Source organism: Apteryx mantelli, chromosome 4 (assembly GCF_036417845.1).
Source record: "Apteryx mantelli isolate bAptMan1 chromosome 4, bAptMan1.hap1, whole genome shotgun sequence".
Lineage (NCBI taxonomy): Eukaryota > Metazoa > Chordata > Aves > Apterygiformes > Apterygidae > Apteryx > Apteryx mantelli.
Genome location: NC_089981.1, coordinates 84,661,388 through 84,677,696, shown reverse-complemented (window position 1 = coordinate 84,677,696; position 16,309 = coordinate 84,661,388). Strand labels below are relative to the sequence as shown.

General features: G+C 35.6%; 1 protein-coding gene across 7 annotated transcripts in view; it reads left to right on the top strand.

Annotated features, from left to right (window-relative positions):
- Positions 1-16,309, top strand: part of ARID4A (AT-rich interaction domain 4A) — a 51,968-nt gene that overhangs the window by 15,815 nt on the left and 19,844 nt on the right. For 5 of the 7 annotated variants that reach the window (XM_067295112.1, XM_067295111.1, XM_067295109.1 and 2 more), the window contains exons 6-12: positions 2,787-2,866; positions 2,960-3,054; positions 3,671-3,803; positions 5,739-5,818; positions 7,718-7,794; positions 8,295-8,327; positions 9,884-10,050. In XM_067295112.1, the coding sequence (XP_067151213.1) occupies positions 2,787-2,866; positions 2,960-3,054; positions 3,671-3,803; positions 5,739-5,818; positions 7,718-7,794; positions 8,295-8,327; positions 9,884-10,050 (665 nt within the window). Of the gene's footprint in view, positions 1-2,786; positions 2,867-2,959; positions 3,055-3,401; positions 3,499-3,670; positions 3,804-5,738; positions 5,819-7,717; positions 7,795-8,294; positions 8,328-9,883; positions 10,051-16,309 lie in introns of those variants that run through there. The other 2 variants (XM_067295114.1, XM_067295110.1) reach the window with 2 other exon arrangements.

The following is a 16,309-nucleotide window of genomic DNA, read 5'->3' as shown; positions in this document are numbered from 1 at the left end:
AAGGTAGTTTTGTCTTCATTCAAGTGCGAAACTGGGAATACGGCTGAAAGCATGACTGTCCTGCTTGGAAAGCATGAGTATCTCTGGGTTGGAGGAGTGACTGAGAAAACTTAGCTCTGTGATGCATTATGGATTCTTCCTTCCGAGAGGAGGGGAAGGGGACTTTGCTCTTTTGCCCATGAAAGTGAAATATAAATTTATGAAGCTGATACTTCTGATAACGTTTTTGCAGTCTGTGTTTGTCTTACATTGGTTGGGAATATCTAATAATACGGCTTTCTAAGTTGTAAGTTAACTTGCATGCTTATTTAATTTGAGGAAGGCAAAATATCTCACAGTTTCTTAATTGTCATAATTTCCATATGTGTCCTAGTTTAAGTTGTTTAATGTATTTTACTAATGCATTTTGATTAGCACTCAGTATTTGTACAATTTGTATCATCCCTAAAGAATAAAATACTATTTGTTTTAGAAAAATGAAAGTTTGGTGAGACAGTATAAGATGTAAATGTTTGGGGGTGGGGAGGTTGGTGCTGTTACAGAAATATAAACATTTTGAGCATTTTATATGCCCTACAGTATGATATGGCGATGTTTTGCCAACTGGCTTGATTTGAAAACTATTGTTGTTTATGAATGGTTTGCCTGATTTCCTCCTCTGCTGTGCTAGTTTTAATTAAATAGATAGAACTTCAAAACTGGAGATTCATGAGACTGATTTATTTTCTTTGCTGTCAAGTGTCAGGTTCTGTTTGCTGTTTTCAATAAAGCTACTTGTTGCTGATCACCAGCTTTTTGCCCTAGAAATAGTTACTTGTGTAAATTCTCTGTTTTGACTTTAGTACTGAATGTGTTCAGCAAAGGAGAATGACAGCAATCTGCCTTCAGGCCTCTTTAAAGTAATGAGAAATGGCAACTATTGTGGGGTCCGCAAAACAATTAAAAAGAAAACTTGAAAATATGCCGATAAAATCTTCTTATAAAAGTATATACAGAGAGCTGATGAGTAATATGTTGAAAGTGGGCAATGAAACTCAAACTTCAAAGTGGATGGCACTTTTATTTTGTTTTTATTAATGTGAATCTTTAACAACAGTACTTCAGAATTATTTTGGGACCTGTGGCCCTTGCACTTTGCTAGTCAATGGGTACCAGTACTGAACTAGTAGTGGAGAGGGGAAGATATCATACTTTGCTTTCCCCATCAGTGCAAGGTATAGCAGTAAAAAAAAATTAGAGGGTTTTGAGAACATTGTTAGTGACGCTGAGTTGGGGTTGACTGGTTTTACTGTTTTTTATATTTTAAAGGTTTTGAAAAGATTAGCTAGTATGGCTAGTTAGTTATATGGCTACCTGTTGTTTTAAAACTATTAGTCTTTTAGAAGGAGAAAAGTTAGTAGTTTTGTATGTTCAAATATTATGACCTAAGCCATAATTCAGTAGCAGAATATAGCAGAGCAGTATCTCTAGTGTGAAGATGTAAAAACCTTAAAGCTTATCTTATCAAGAGTAATAAACTTTGTATTTGTATCTTTCTTATATAGTTATTATTGCAGACTGTAGTTTTAATTTAAGATTGTGAGAATGTCGCTTTTCTATTTGGTTGTGGTTGACAAGAACAAAATATATAATTCTTATGCTGTAAGCAAACTGCGTTTTTGCTGACAATACGCATGTATTTGATATTCGTATTAGCTCAAGAGATTTTTTTTTTTTTGAATAGAAGTATACCACAATTATAATACTGATACATAAAACACTCTTGCCACTTAAAAAAAAAAAAAAAAATAGAATTCACTGTTGGAGAAACCAAGTTTCAAATAGTGTAAGTATAGACAAGTGCATAGTATTCTGCACTTTGACCCATACGAATAAACTTTTACCTGACTGGAATGCCAGACTGCAGCCACCTGGTCTCTGCTCTTTGAAAAGGGCCTGCTCACATGGCTCAGAGAGTGGGATATGCACCAGAACCTGGAAAAATAAAATGCAGATTGCCAAAATATAAGTTCCTTAAGATATCAACTATTTCAGTGACTTACTTATTTCAATTAAAAGGAATATATGCACTGATTTGTAGATGCTGAACCATTTATAGGCTTTAAAATAAACTTCAGGGGAAAAAATAACTTTTCTCTCCTTCCCTTTAAGGAACTTTTCATGAAAAAGTGTTATTTAAACTGACTAAATAGTAGATGTTCTGTGGGCAAAGCTTATAATAACCTCACCACATCCTGGATTTCTTCAGCTGTATATTGCAAATTGATAGAACTTTCCACTGATTTATACATGAGTTTTAGGAAAACAGGGCATTTACCGAGTGCTCTTTCTCAATCCGTTAAACTTCCAGCTGCAACCTTCCAGTGCTCCTAGCCTGTTGGCAGCACAGATAGCGTAAGTAAGAAATAAATGAATAGGTTAAAAAAATACTTACTTTTATCTCTACCTGATATTTATTAACTGGTGTGCAGCCAGTAGCTATGGTTTGAAGCAGTGCAGTATATTGATAAGAAGTATAACTAAAGTAGACTGAAACTATTTCATCTGAAAGCTTTGCTTTGCACTGACTTGAATCTCTGTATGAAAATGTTTAACTGTTCTCAGACTGGATCTTGAAGGCCAAACTTCGTTTTGCTTGTGTACCAAAGGAAAACTTAAACGAAGGTCTTGAAAGTCATGTTTTAGACAGTGCTCTAAATTGTGAGATAAATAGTAAACTTGTTTAGTCAACTTGGGAGAGAGATCTAATCATCTTGTGTCAATGTATTTTCTTGACTTCATTCTAGTTTTTGATGACGGTGATGAAAGGACCTTGAGACGAACTTCATTATGCTTGAAGGGAGAAAGGCACTTTGCAGAAAGTGAGGTAAAGCAATAATGGACATGCATTGAAAGCTGAGAGTTTCTTTACGATATGAAGAAATTGCAGAATAATTTTGTTTCTTCTTTTTCCATGTAGACACTTGACCAACTGCCACTAACCAATCCAGAGCACTTTGGAACACCAGTTATTGGGAAGAAATCTAATAGAGGAAGAAGATCATCTCTTCCTGTGTGAGTTTTTGTAGCGCTGTGTTGCTTTCCTTTCCTTTACTGTCCTTTGCTAAAGCTTTGCTAAGCAGTGCCATTGAAGACTATCATGTGAGCTGTGTAGACAGGTTATGAACTTAAACACTTCTGCATGAATTGAATTGCTTGTATATTAACAGTATTATAAAACTGATTTGTTTTTTCTTGCAGTAGCCTTAAGAATGTTTATGCTTCTCTGATGTAATAGGAGCTGAGTGTTTCAGGAAATGTAGGAATTTTAACCTTCTTTCTACTACACAGAGTAGGAAAAAAAGGTGTTTTAAAATTTCCGTGGCAGAGACTATATCCTTTTGTTTCATGTCTGTGCACAGTCAAATCCTGATTCATGCCTCCAATTTCAACACGATGCTGTTGTAAAATAATACTACTTATAGTTGGAAAGGATTTCTGCAAAATTCCTCTTGCTAAGTAAGTGCACTTGGTATTTAAGTGTATTTCAAGTAAATTTAGCTCTTCAAATTCTAATTTCGTTTTTGAAGTTTTGCAGAATGGCGGGAAAGATCTGGTTATAAGCTGTATTTGCTTTCAAATATTTTCTTCAGTTAAAAATTGTCAAATACTGTATGTGTTAATAATTTAGAACGGAAGATGAAAAAGAGGAAGAAAGTAGTGAAGAAGAGGATGAAGATAAAAAGCGTCTCAGTGATGAATTACTGGGCAAAGTTGTGAGTGTGACCTGTAGTTCTGAGAAGGCAGACTGGTATCCAGCTTTGGTAAGTTACTTAAGACATTGACAACTCTAATGTTTTACTACTACTATCTTTATAGATGAAAGTGTCATCTGACTTGTTTAAGCATTGCTTTTTACAGCTGTTTTCCTGGACACGATGCTTTGCAAACTTTATGACTTTTACAACAAAGTTAAGGATGTAGTCAGACTAAGCTCTGCTGCACAAATTCTCTGAAAATACAAATATGGAATATTTGTATTTTTACAAACATTTTTATCTATGAACAGTAGAAGAGTAAAGATTCTAAGGAGCATTAACATTTATGTATAGCTTATACATAGTTCTATGACTTGCATCTTTCAAAACTGCACTTAAAATGATTGGTATGTAACGATGTTTTTCTTCTTAAGAAATTGGATATGTTAGAACTTGCACTTCTAGGCAATTTAAAAAGAACTAGGTTTATAAATTTTAATTGCAGGGAACTTTTTGTAATTTTATTTATTTAATGATTGCCTTTTTCCTTAGACTTTCAATTTTGTGAAGTATGAGTTCATTTTATGCGTATGTTTACATGAGCAGTCATTTACTTAAGCAGTACAGATTGGTTATTATTTTTATTTGACTATAAATAGAGGATATAGCTGTTTGTAGCCATAGCTAAATATAAATATATATTAAATAAGTACAAATGCCTAGGCTTGTACTGTAAAGGTAGATGTCTTGCAGATTTTTAAACACAAAGTTTACAGATACGTATCAAAAGTTTTCTTAAGTAAAATTTTTCTGCTATCGTTGGACAAGTTAAATACACATCTTCTGTCACCATCCATGAAAGACATCTCTCCATTAAAGAACAGATTTCATTAGAGAGTTGAACTGACAGGTTTTGTTCACCGATTCTTGTAGATATTGTTTCCTTAACTGACTTGATAGTCCTTTATTTTGCGTCTTCAGGGTAAGCTGGAAAGAGTTCAGTTGTAACAGTCTTCTAACTGAGTTTAACATTCTACTTTCTCCTGTGAAAAAGCTAACTACACTGGCTAGTTATCTTCCCCTTTCCTGCAAAAGACATATTAGTGTGATATAGGGTGAACAGTTGATGCTGACTTACCCATTTTATGTTAGCTTAAAATGTGAGGTGTGATATCCTTATGTGTGTCCTGATTGTTGTATATCTCTTTATTAAGGATAGGTTTTAAATTAATGCGCTTCTAAATAGGAGGTTAAGTTAATACTGGCCCTCTAACTACTGCCCTGTCCTCTTCTAACTGAAAAACAAGAATGTCTTTTTGTGATTTTGGGCTAAAATCCTGCCTCAACTGAATTAGGTTGCACAGCTTTCACTGATCCTGGTAGGTCTAGGAGTTCATCATCGTGCCTTTTTCTATCCATATGTGGTCTAGAGCAAAAATGTCACCTTGTTCCGTGTTTGTGGTAATTCAAATACTGCAAATACGTTTTTCACCTTTTGGGACCTTTAGAGGAAATACTGCTGTGGAAGGATGCACTGGATTACGTAATGGTTTATGTTATCCACAACCCCCAAAATACTACTTACCTGTCAGTTTGAATGCCTAAGATCAGAAGTTAGTTTAAACTAAGTGGGTCTGTGACTTTTCTTTTCAAATGGGTGCTTCGTATGGATTTCATATGAGCGGGAGGAAAAAAACACAGTGATAAACAGAATTCCATGATGTCACTCCTGTAGAGAAGTTTAAGTTTGCAAATAAATTAATAAACTTCTCAGGCTTGCACATGACAAGTAGATTGAATAGTGTGAGATTAACTGCTTCTTGAAATTTGTCCTTGTTGGCCTTTGCAATATAAATTGGAGTGTCTGCTGCTTTTCTCAGAATTGGAGATTATAATAGAAGAAACAGAAAAACAGTAATTTTTCTGATACCCATCTTTCTTTCTTTGCTATCAAGATCAGCCTTTTTTTTTGCTTAAAAAGTGTTTTATTTGAAACTTCAGGTTGTATCTCCCAGCTGTAATGACGACGTCACGGTGAAGAAGGACCAGTGTTTAGTTCGATCCTTTGTGGATTCAAAATTGTAAGTAATAGCTTTATATAGGAAAAATATGAAAAGCTACTGAGATATTCCTTCTGAAGACATTAACATTTATTTCTGTAAGAAAAGGGTACAATTTTGCAGAGTGTTGTTTGTATGCATTTACTGTTCCACCTTTGTTCTAAGTGGAAAAGACAAATGGCTTACAGCTTTAGAGGAGGGTCTGAAATCTTGCACGATTTGAGAAACATGTGAGGTGACTAGTTATTTTCACTGTAAGAAAATTAAATTTAATCTTAAATATTTTTCTGTGTTTTTTTTAATTGTTCTCATTCATAGTCCACTTCCAACTAATTTCTTCAGTGTTTTTTTTTCTTTTTTCTCCTACCTGCATTGTGTTTGTAGTGATGGATTTCGCTGGATTACAAAAACTTTCCATGCTTTTTTGTTTTAAGGGGAAAAAAAATCAATGACTTTGAAATAAGCAGGTGTTAGCTTAAGAAGATTCCTGTTCTGTAAAGCTTGGCTTTTGTCCCTCACAGTTCCCTCTACAACATCTCATTTATTATGTCTTTCTGGGTGTGTTGCAATAGTTGGCTATCTGATTGACTCACTCCCTCCAAAGCCCAGATGTCCACTGCTGTTTTAATAGCAGAGTCTAAGTCTTTAACCAACTTTTTAAAAAAAGACAAGTGAATTTAAAGGAACTGTTGAATTAAAATTTTTACAAAAATCTGAACAAAGATTTCTGGGAAAAGAAGGATTGTATTAGCCCTAAACATTTAAAAAAAAGAGAGAGTAGGGGAGAGAGAGATGTGTATTACTTAAGGAGTAATGTATTCAGAAGAGTATGAAAACTGGTTTTTTGGGGGGGGGGTTAAAGCTGTTTCCCATTATTTCTCTTCATCCTTATAAAGTACTTCTAATGCATCTGTCTCAACATATTGTAACTAAAAACATCTTTGCTGAAGGCCAGCTGTCACCCCTCTTTCTCTCTCTCTTTCAAAGCGAACAATCTGTGATTTTAATAGCCATAATGTTGAGTAGGGTGCAAGTACTTGGTTACTGAAACATATTTTAGGTAGCTGAAGGCTTTATTCATTTTGGCCTCTTAATGTAGACATGTGTCATCAGCCTTCTAGGTTGATCTGGATCTTTATATGCTGAAGGTGGAATGTTATTGGAAAAACATGCAGACTTGCTCTGTTTTACTTTTTTTCCCCATAGTATTATGGCTTTAACTTCAGAAAATGGCGGCGTCCAATTCCTGAGGTTTTACTCCAGTTTTTCTGAAATAACAGAAAGAAGAAAAATATCTTATTATAATAACTCACTTGTAAGGCTTTCCTTGCAGGTTGGTTAGCATTTCTATTGTAGTAATTCAGTAACTGAATATTCAGTGTAAGTTTAGAACAGAGCAACTTCAATATATTTTACTGTGAGAGCACTTTGTAATTTAAAAATAAAAATTGACCAGGTATCAATGCAGTTATGTAAACCTGGCTTCATTGCTGTCCTGTGCTAGCAGAAATGCAGTTTGAAAATAGAGGACTTGTTTCTTTTTAATTAGCTTGCTGTTTTGGGTAGCAACTGCTTGTTAATTGATTGACAATTTAAAAAATGTTTTCTGCTTATGTTAAATATTTTCACTTTGTAAATTTGTGCAGCTTAAATGTTTAAAATACAGAAACTTTACAAACTTGTCTTAATTACAAGAGTACTTTTAGTGTCTGAATTTCAGAGGAAGATTGGAAGTTTAGTCTGGTTTTGAGTTTAATATTAAGACCCCCAATAACAAATGCCTTATTTCTTTAATACTTAGAAAGGACCTGGAAGAAAAATAAGTCTTGAATATGTAGAAATTACTATTTTTCTAAGTGGAGTACTTGCCTTGCTATTATTTAAAAATGATAATAGAACCTTCTTTTTTTTTTTTTTCAGTTACTCAGTAGCAAGAAAAGACATTAAAGAACTAGATGTTCTAAACTTACCAAAGTCTGAGTCTTCTGCTAAGAAAGGTAAATTGGAATAAGTTCTAGCTGTTTAAAAAAATAATCTTATGTAATAATAATTTTAACTTTTGCAAATAAGTGACCCCATGTTGATTTGAAGCGAAAGCTCTAGGATTTTTGCAAGCAATTTTAAATGTGCTGAATTAGAGAAGCTTGGGATACAACCTCCTTGTCTTTAAAATAGCACGTAGTAGAAGTCTCATTCATTTGATTTTTACTTCTTTCTTTCATTTTGCTCCAAATTCATGCAAATTGAATAGAATATGTTCAAGGCAGAGTATATGAAATGTCATTATGCAATGGAATATATATTCACCTCCCCTAAAACCAAATTTACATGCTAGAGTTCAAAATACTTGTTGTTATCTGAAAAATACCCAGAGAACAAGGAGAAACTTTATTAGACAAGCCTACATGTATAGCCTGTGATTAATATTTGATATAAAAGACTAATAACAGAGTTTGATTTCTGAATGGATGATGTGACTACAATATCCATGTTTTAGTGTGTTTGTGGAAGGCCAGAGTCTCACCTGGATGTAAGTATATTTTTTAAACTTCTGGTGCTGCTTCTCACAGTTAGGCCTCAAAACACAAAATTGGTTAAGGAGAAATCTCTAAAACATTTATATATTTAAAAAAAAAAATCTCTGGTTTGAGTAAAGGTGTGAAACAGCTTCTTTACAAGCAAGGATTAAACATGATACTCAAAGTATTGAGGCAATTTTGATTAAGATTCATATAATCATTAATGATAAGGAGAAGGTATTGGGAAGTCATTATTAACTATTTCTGAGTACAGGAACTTCAGGGCAGCCTATAAAATGATCAGATGTAAGGATTAAGATGAATCCAAGAAAAGGGGAGGGAGTTCTTTTAACCCCCCCCCCCCTTTTTTTCTCCCTCGTGGCACGTAATTGGGTTGTGGGATTCATTGCCATAGAGGAATCTTGTGGAGCCAAATGTACAAATGGTTTCATAAAGAGATCAGACAAATTTGTGGAGGATACTCCATCGGCAGCTATTAAATATGAGACCCTGGAGGCAATGCTTGGCTCAGGAAATACTTCAGCAATTGATTATTGGAAGCTGGAAAAGCATATTTGGAGAAGAATGACTCTATACCTGCCCAGTTATGGATAGTTTTCTCTGAACTATTTAACCGTATAGCTCGTACATGGCTAAACAGTTCAGAGAAAGGTATATGTAACCGACTGAATAGAGCAGTTCTCCTTAGTAACTGAGCAAAGGGAGTACTGGTGTCTTTTATTCTCCAGCAATATTGCAAATGGCTTATTGGAGAACAAACCTCTTCTGGGTACTTTTTTGATTCCTCTTTGTTAAAGTCTTTTATTGTGTCTGGGGGGCGTGTTTTGGGGTTTTCTGCGTTTGTCTTGCTTTGTTTTTCTTCCCCCTTGGCGCACCTATTCAAGGAAAAGAATTTGAGGTATTCCCATTGTACAAATGTGACTTCTCCCCTGCCCCCTCAGTCCCTTACTCATTAGTGTATTTTTCCTCTGTTCCAAACAGTCATGTAGCTTCTCCTTAGTGTTCCTAATTTTCTTTTTCAGTCTAAACTTCTGACATGCGTATCTTCCAAAGAGAACAAAGGAATTCATGTTGCTTGATCTAACTGTGATGGTCTATTTTTTAAAATAGCTTTGTATCACAGTATTTCTGTCTCATTCATACAGAAACAGAGCAGCTTCACAGTTGCACAGAATATATATGGGTAATTATAGGTGTTTATCTTTGGTATGGTGCATATAAATAGGTGAAGATCTTAGTACTGTTCATAAAGACATCTGCCTAGAAAATAACATGGATGCTGTGTACGGGATGGATGATCTCAACTCTAAGCTCCTTGTGTTACTGATAATTGATTTTTTTTAAAATCCAACAAACTTGAGATGTAAAATGGGTAGACTCTGTTTAAAGCTGAAGTATGCACTTTATCACCTTTCCTTAATTTAATTCTGAATTTCATTTCTGGTTTAAATTGGCATTGTAATTTACAACAACATAAAGGAAATTAAAAATGCTTTGTAATTTGAATATGTTGGATGAGATAAAACCAGGGCACTTTCTTCTGTAGGGTTGCAGGAAGCAAGCACGTTCTTCAACACAAAAGGTGTTCCTCGTAACTGGAAAATGGACATAAGTGAAATCCTGGAATCATCTAGCAGTGATGAGGAAGATGGAGCTGCTGCAGAAACTGATGAAGAGGAAATAAAAGGAGAAGAAAAAACTGAAGAAGTAGTGGTAAGTCTGGGCAATTTCAGTCATGCTTCAAAGATAACTGAATAACTTGTATGCCTAAAGATGTTCCACTTGCCAAAGTTTCACTCTCACACTTAGCTTACTCACTCTAACGAGTTTTCAGGCCTGTTTATCTTGCCTTTGCTACCAGCTTTCTGTAATGGGATTTGTGTGTGATGGCAGGTAGCCTGCTCTTATCCAATGCAGAAACTGAAGACAAATCTCAGAAATTAAGAATTCAAGGCAGAAAGGAGTGATGGAAAGAATCTGGGTCAAAGAGGAAGAAATAGGGAGAGAATATGAAACAAAAATTTGATGCTCAGCCGAACAGTAATAATCCAATGTTAAATAAAAGTAACTTGTTTCTGAAAACAGTCGTTTGATAAAAAGACGAATTGAACTGCTAAAACCAAAATACGAGGCGGAGTGAAAGAAAGTGTGAGCTAATGCATAGAGCCCGGTAAAGCTATTTGCTGCCCAAGACTCTCTTTAAAAGCAGTACGGCACTTACCTTTGAAAGTGAGTCACAGTGTTAGTTTTTTCCTGAACACTATCACTGGGGACTGGAAATGGTCCGAAATGGGCACTCTGCTTAATACTGGGTTCAGATTCACGGTAAAATGTTTTTCTGCATTAGAATATAGTAAAATGTTTTGAATGACTCCTTTTCTACAGTGGAAGGTAACATGTCTTGGTGTCCTCAGAAACGAATTTACAGAATTTCCTTTTATTTCTATTACCTATATTTAAATCCACAAATAAGGGGGAGGGGTGCCTTTTTCCTTGTTGTTCGGCTATGGGATTTGTTTGCTTTTTTTGGGGGGGGGGGTAATTTTTACAATGCGCTTGGAACCATTTGCTGCTTTATGTAGAGAAATAAAGTGCAGTCTGTCTTCTAAGGAAGGTCAAATATCGTTTCCCTTTCGCTTCCCCTGTAGTATGTGGTTTTGTCACACTGCAAACAGAATGGCTGTTCATACTTGGAGGCTGCCTACAGTGTTGCCACAGCAACACACTGTTGGTTTCGAGTGAGCATGCTCCCGAGGAGAGGACGCTTTAGCAGAGGCTTGGCAGCCTGCCAGGGGAGGCTTGCCAGATGCTTTGAAATGGGCTGTCTCTTTCTTTTCCTTTCATGTAATGTCTGATTTTTTTATATGGAAGAGAATGTAAGTAATGCCGTATAACTGCGGATGCCGTGCAGTGAGAGAGGAAAGCAAGCAAATATTTGCAAGGCAGGCTGCAATATGTCCGGGCACTGGGCAGATTAGGTAGAAAGGAAATAAAACCATTTTACAGTTGAAAGAATGCAGCTCGTAGGTAAGGATTTTTGTATTTTCCTGTGTGATATTAATATTTGTAGTACGAATGTGGATTTGAGGTAGAGATTTTTAGCTTTCTGGTGTGCAAACAGTCTGGTGGAGCATGCTACCAGGGTACATGTTTCCACATTAAAAAGACAATAAGAATCTATTTTTCGGTATTAATTTTTTATGCCTTAGTAACAGAGTTCTGCAAAATGGAGTCTATATGTGTGTGTGAAAATGATGATATGATTAGATAAATGTAAGGATGAATGTGCACAGAATGTAAAATCCTTTGGGTTTTTTCCTCTGTTCGCCGTGAAAAGGACTGAATAGGCCACATTTTGCAGGGTGTGAACTGTTGCAGTCTGTATTGGTCTGTTTGTATTAACGCTGGTTAAAATTGCGGAATATCAGTCACTAAAAATCAAGGATTGTTATACTGGTTTTCGAATAGCCATTTTTTAATATCATTTTTCATGGCTTTTGCAGAAAAGTGCTGTGTGTTTCAAACAAAGAAGGGGGAGGGGGAGCTTTGTGTTTAAAAAAAAATGCTAAAAATGCCCCCCCCCCCAACATTCCTGTAAAAGAAATGGGGTTATTTTTAAGGAATAATCTGAGTGTAGAGCAGTGAAGCAAAGGATTCCAGACAGGTAGATGTGTTGGTGGGAGAAACTGTAGAATCCATTATTTCCAGGTGACAAGTGAGCATCTTCATGCTGAACCTATGTAGCAGAGCACAGATATTAATCTTTTTAGATTGTGTCAGAGCAGAAATGTCATTCTGGCCCATTAAATCAAATTCCTGGTTCAAGTGTTACAGTATATAATCTATTTTAATTGTGGGCCAAGCTAGATATTGCAGGTAAAAAGGATTTAGAGAATTCATATATGTATTTTTTTCTTTTCTTTAGAAGGTCAGTAATATGGGTTGCAGAGAAAATCAATGAGTGAAGAATATAACCTTTATTTTACTACAAACGTTGAATTACTCAAATTTTGCATTTACATTTTGTAGTTTCTCCTCTATTAATGAAGGTCAAAATAGCCTCTGTCCATCTTCTGTCAGAATATTTTCTATGGAGCTTTTGTTTTAGAGCTGCAAGTTGTTATGTTACTGGAGATGGGAAGGGAGATTTAAAAGTAATTTTTTTTCTTTCTTTCTTTCTTGCACCCCCCCACCTCCCCCCTCATCCAGCTTTTGAAACGCGCAGTAGCTTTGCAGGCAAGGCCTGGCCACTGACCAGCCATCATGGGCCTTCATTAAATTAATTAAATGGACATAAACCTACGTAGTATATAACGAGAGCATATAGTCAATCCGAAGAGTCTAATTCTGGGGAAGGGAAGGCTCCTATTTTTCTGCAGTAGGATCTTTTATAATGAGCCGGAGCAGAGAGGCCTACCATAGTTCGTGGTAACAGATCCTACCATTTTTCCAGTAGCTGTATTAAAATCCGTACCTTTGCTTTGATGGAGACTGCCTTTCAAATTGTGCTGCCTTTTGTGAAATAAGGAAAGTATGTTAGCATTGGTACAGCAAGGTTTCCAGGCCTTACGTGGTTGTTCTTTGATGTCTTTTGTATGCTAAGGAATGGGCACCAATATGGTGGTGGTGAGATGCTTACCCTTCTTGCTGGTGGTAACTGTCTTGTGTGGTCTCGAGTTGACTGTGAAGGAGGAAAATGTGGAAATGGTTGTCATTGACTTTAACAAGGGTTGTGTTACACTGAGTTGCTCAGCATGTTCAATTTGTCGGATTTTTGGCAATAATTGCAATATATGATGCAGCTCTGGATTACTTTTGATTCACAATATGAGATTTTAATAACAGAACAGATTATTTGCTTGTATCACAGCAACTGGGAAAAAACAGGAGGTACCATAATAAGAATCTGTTACCGAATGAAAGTGTGAGGAATCACTCAATTTGTTTGAATTCAGATAAAAATCTGGATATCATTTTTGCTTTTTAACCAGTTTTCAACACGTCAGAATAAGAGAATTAGCTGTGTCTTGAGGATGCAATAGAGAGCAAAAGAATACATTGCAGTTAAAGGAAAAAGAAAATCTAAACTCTACTATCTCTATCTCCACATAGAAATACAAGCTTTTGGAATATTATCTGATTTTTATTAAAAAACAGATTGTATATACTACTGCATTTGCTTGTACTTAAGTTGGTCTGTCAAGGAAGAAATCATTCTTTCTTGTTTCTCAAGATAAAATAGTCAAATATCCTCCATGTTTTACAGGGGATCATACAGGCAACATTCAGTTTTGTCTCCATCTCCCTTTAGGGCATTCTGATTCAGAAAGAATCAAGATTTCAACATACAGTTATTTGAAATGTATTTTTAGTACATGTTCTTAATAGGTGTGTTCACATCATATCAGAATGAAAATAAGGAATTTGTTCTGTATAGTTTGAATTTTGCAAGTTTCAACATTGTATCTTTTTTGTAACATCAACTTGGTCAAGCACAGGAAAAAGGCATTTCTGTCTGATCTATAGAGTTGATTATAATACCGGGTTTGAAAGACCTTTCCAACTTATCTTTCCAACTTTAATTGCAGTTTCTTGTTCTTTTACTTTTCTTTTCCCTAATCAAACGTGCATAACATGTTCAGAAAAAAAATTCTAGCCAACCTATCTCCACACATCTCATGCCATCGAAGAAAGAGCTATAGCACCTCCATGTGTGTTTATAGGAATTTTCTTATATTCTTTATTTTGAATGTCACCTGGAACATGTATGTATAGAATGTTTAGTATGTGGATTCATTTAAAGTTTTTAAGATTCTTATATCACAACAGCACCAAGAAACATATATCAGAATTGCTTTATATTGTTGATCAGGGACAATGTAAGAAGCCTTCTCTAATGTACCTGTTCTGCAAATAAGCAAAGGATTTCAGTCCTCATGATAGTCATTATAATGTATTTCATCAGCACTAAGATCATAAGAGAAAAATGAGTATATGAGATCCAAGACGTTTTTTAGGAGGCCTGAGATTCCTACAAATGATCAGTAGTTATCTAATAATTTAAATATTAAATTTCTGCTTCAAAATAAGTCTTGTTGCCCAGGTACTCTTTTTGTAAGTGACTTAGACCAGATAAAATATTACCTGAATCATTCATTTCTGTTGAAATGTGCACATATTTTAAGATAACATACAAAAAGCTGTCCCTAAAAATTAAACATAGGAATGCTATAATTTCAAAGTTAATGCAGCGTAGTATTCAGGAATAAATGGTTTACCTAGGTATGTAAAACCCAAACAGTTAAATAGCTGTAAAAATAGCTAAGCATTCATTAGCTAATCATCCTTTTCATGCATGCATGCATCTGTAGGAGTTTTGGCTACTGTGAAGCATGGCCCTCATCACACCACACACAAATGTTTTAATAAAGAATTTCTTGCTCACAATTTTGCGCTGACAGGTGTTCTCCAAATATTCCTCAGAGACGGGCAGAGAGGTTACAAACTGGGGCACAGCTCTACAGCAAGTCACTGTTGAGGATGGTTGGATTCTTGGTTCTTGTTGGTGGAAATGAACGTTTTAAGGCCCTTCATCCTCACGTGGTGTCAAGCTGTTAAATTGTTGCAATCAGTTTAATTCTTTTCATTTCCTTAATTAGTATTCAAATGCAGCGTCAGAAAGCAAATAAGCAAGTGACAGAAATGTCTTTAAGTATTCTGAAGCAACAAAATACAGTAACTATGACTCTAACACCTCGTCTTCATCATGCACTCTTCTGAACTGCAGATGCTGTACACACTGTTCTCTCTTTTAGATTGTATTTATTTCAGATAAGAGTTTGTGATATCATCAGCCTATTAATAACATAAAAGAAAGATCTGTCCCTGGTACCTTAGTTTAGTATTGATTGAGGGCATGAGGTACATGCCTGTAAGCAGAAATTCATTCTTTGTTTTGTAAAATAAACTATTTATCCCTCTGTGCTCCTGCTCAGCTGTACAGGTTAGGATCCACAGGAGCTTTAACTGCTTTCTGTAGAGTAAATGATGAGTCAGGATAACAGAGCTCCGTTCTTGTTCAAAATCATAGTAGTGTAAAGATAGAGGCCAAACTCTTGTTGAATAAAGGGCTTCACCATATGAAGTAAAGCCAGTTACAAGTTCTCTGCAAGTTCCTGTGGGTTTTATGTTGGGCTCTTTTGCTTTGGTGGTGATCGTCCTCAAAAGTAAAATAAATTTTACATAGTAAGTAAAAGTACTCTTAGTATTACTTGGAATATAAAAAGAAATTGAATTGGGAAAGGAGTATGCCCCTTATACAGAGATCCTGTGTTCGTTGCTGCTTTCATTTTTTACTGTCTACAGTATTTCCAGATTTAATATGACCAGCTAGTCAGAGAGGAGAAAAAATATCAAACCCATAAAACTTCAGCTTTTTAATTATAAGCAAAAAAGGGTATTCTGGAGATTTATTTCAGTATGAAATTCAGCCCTTCACCCTTAAACAACAACAAAAAAATCTCATGTTGCGTTTAGTTATGGCTATTGGTTAAACAACAAAATAGTCTCTATTTTGAACTCCTGCCACTTAAAAATTTCAGGTTGTTGTGCCTCTCGCTTGGATGTATCTTTGGTCACACTCTCCCCTTATTGCAACTCCTCCATAGGAAAGGAATGAAATGAGGAGATAGGATTCTCTTAAGAAAACAGATCTTGAAGAATTGTCACTATGAGCTTATTTGTGGCCAATTTGAAAGGAATCTCTGAAACTCTGCAGTGAGAATGCCTGGCTAGGAGAAGGGAGTTTGGGGAGGAGCAGAGTTTCCCCGATGCCTGCTGGAAAGGCGTCCCGGGAGGTTCAGCTCTCCAGTCACTCGCGGACAAAGCTGCTGCTCTCGGCAGCGGTGGCAGGTTGTGGTATCAACATTTCGGAGATGTTTTCTTCGCTGTTTAGGTGCAGTTTTTAAGGATG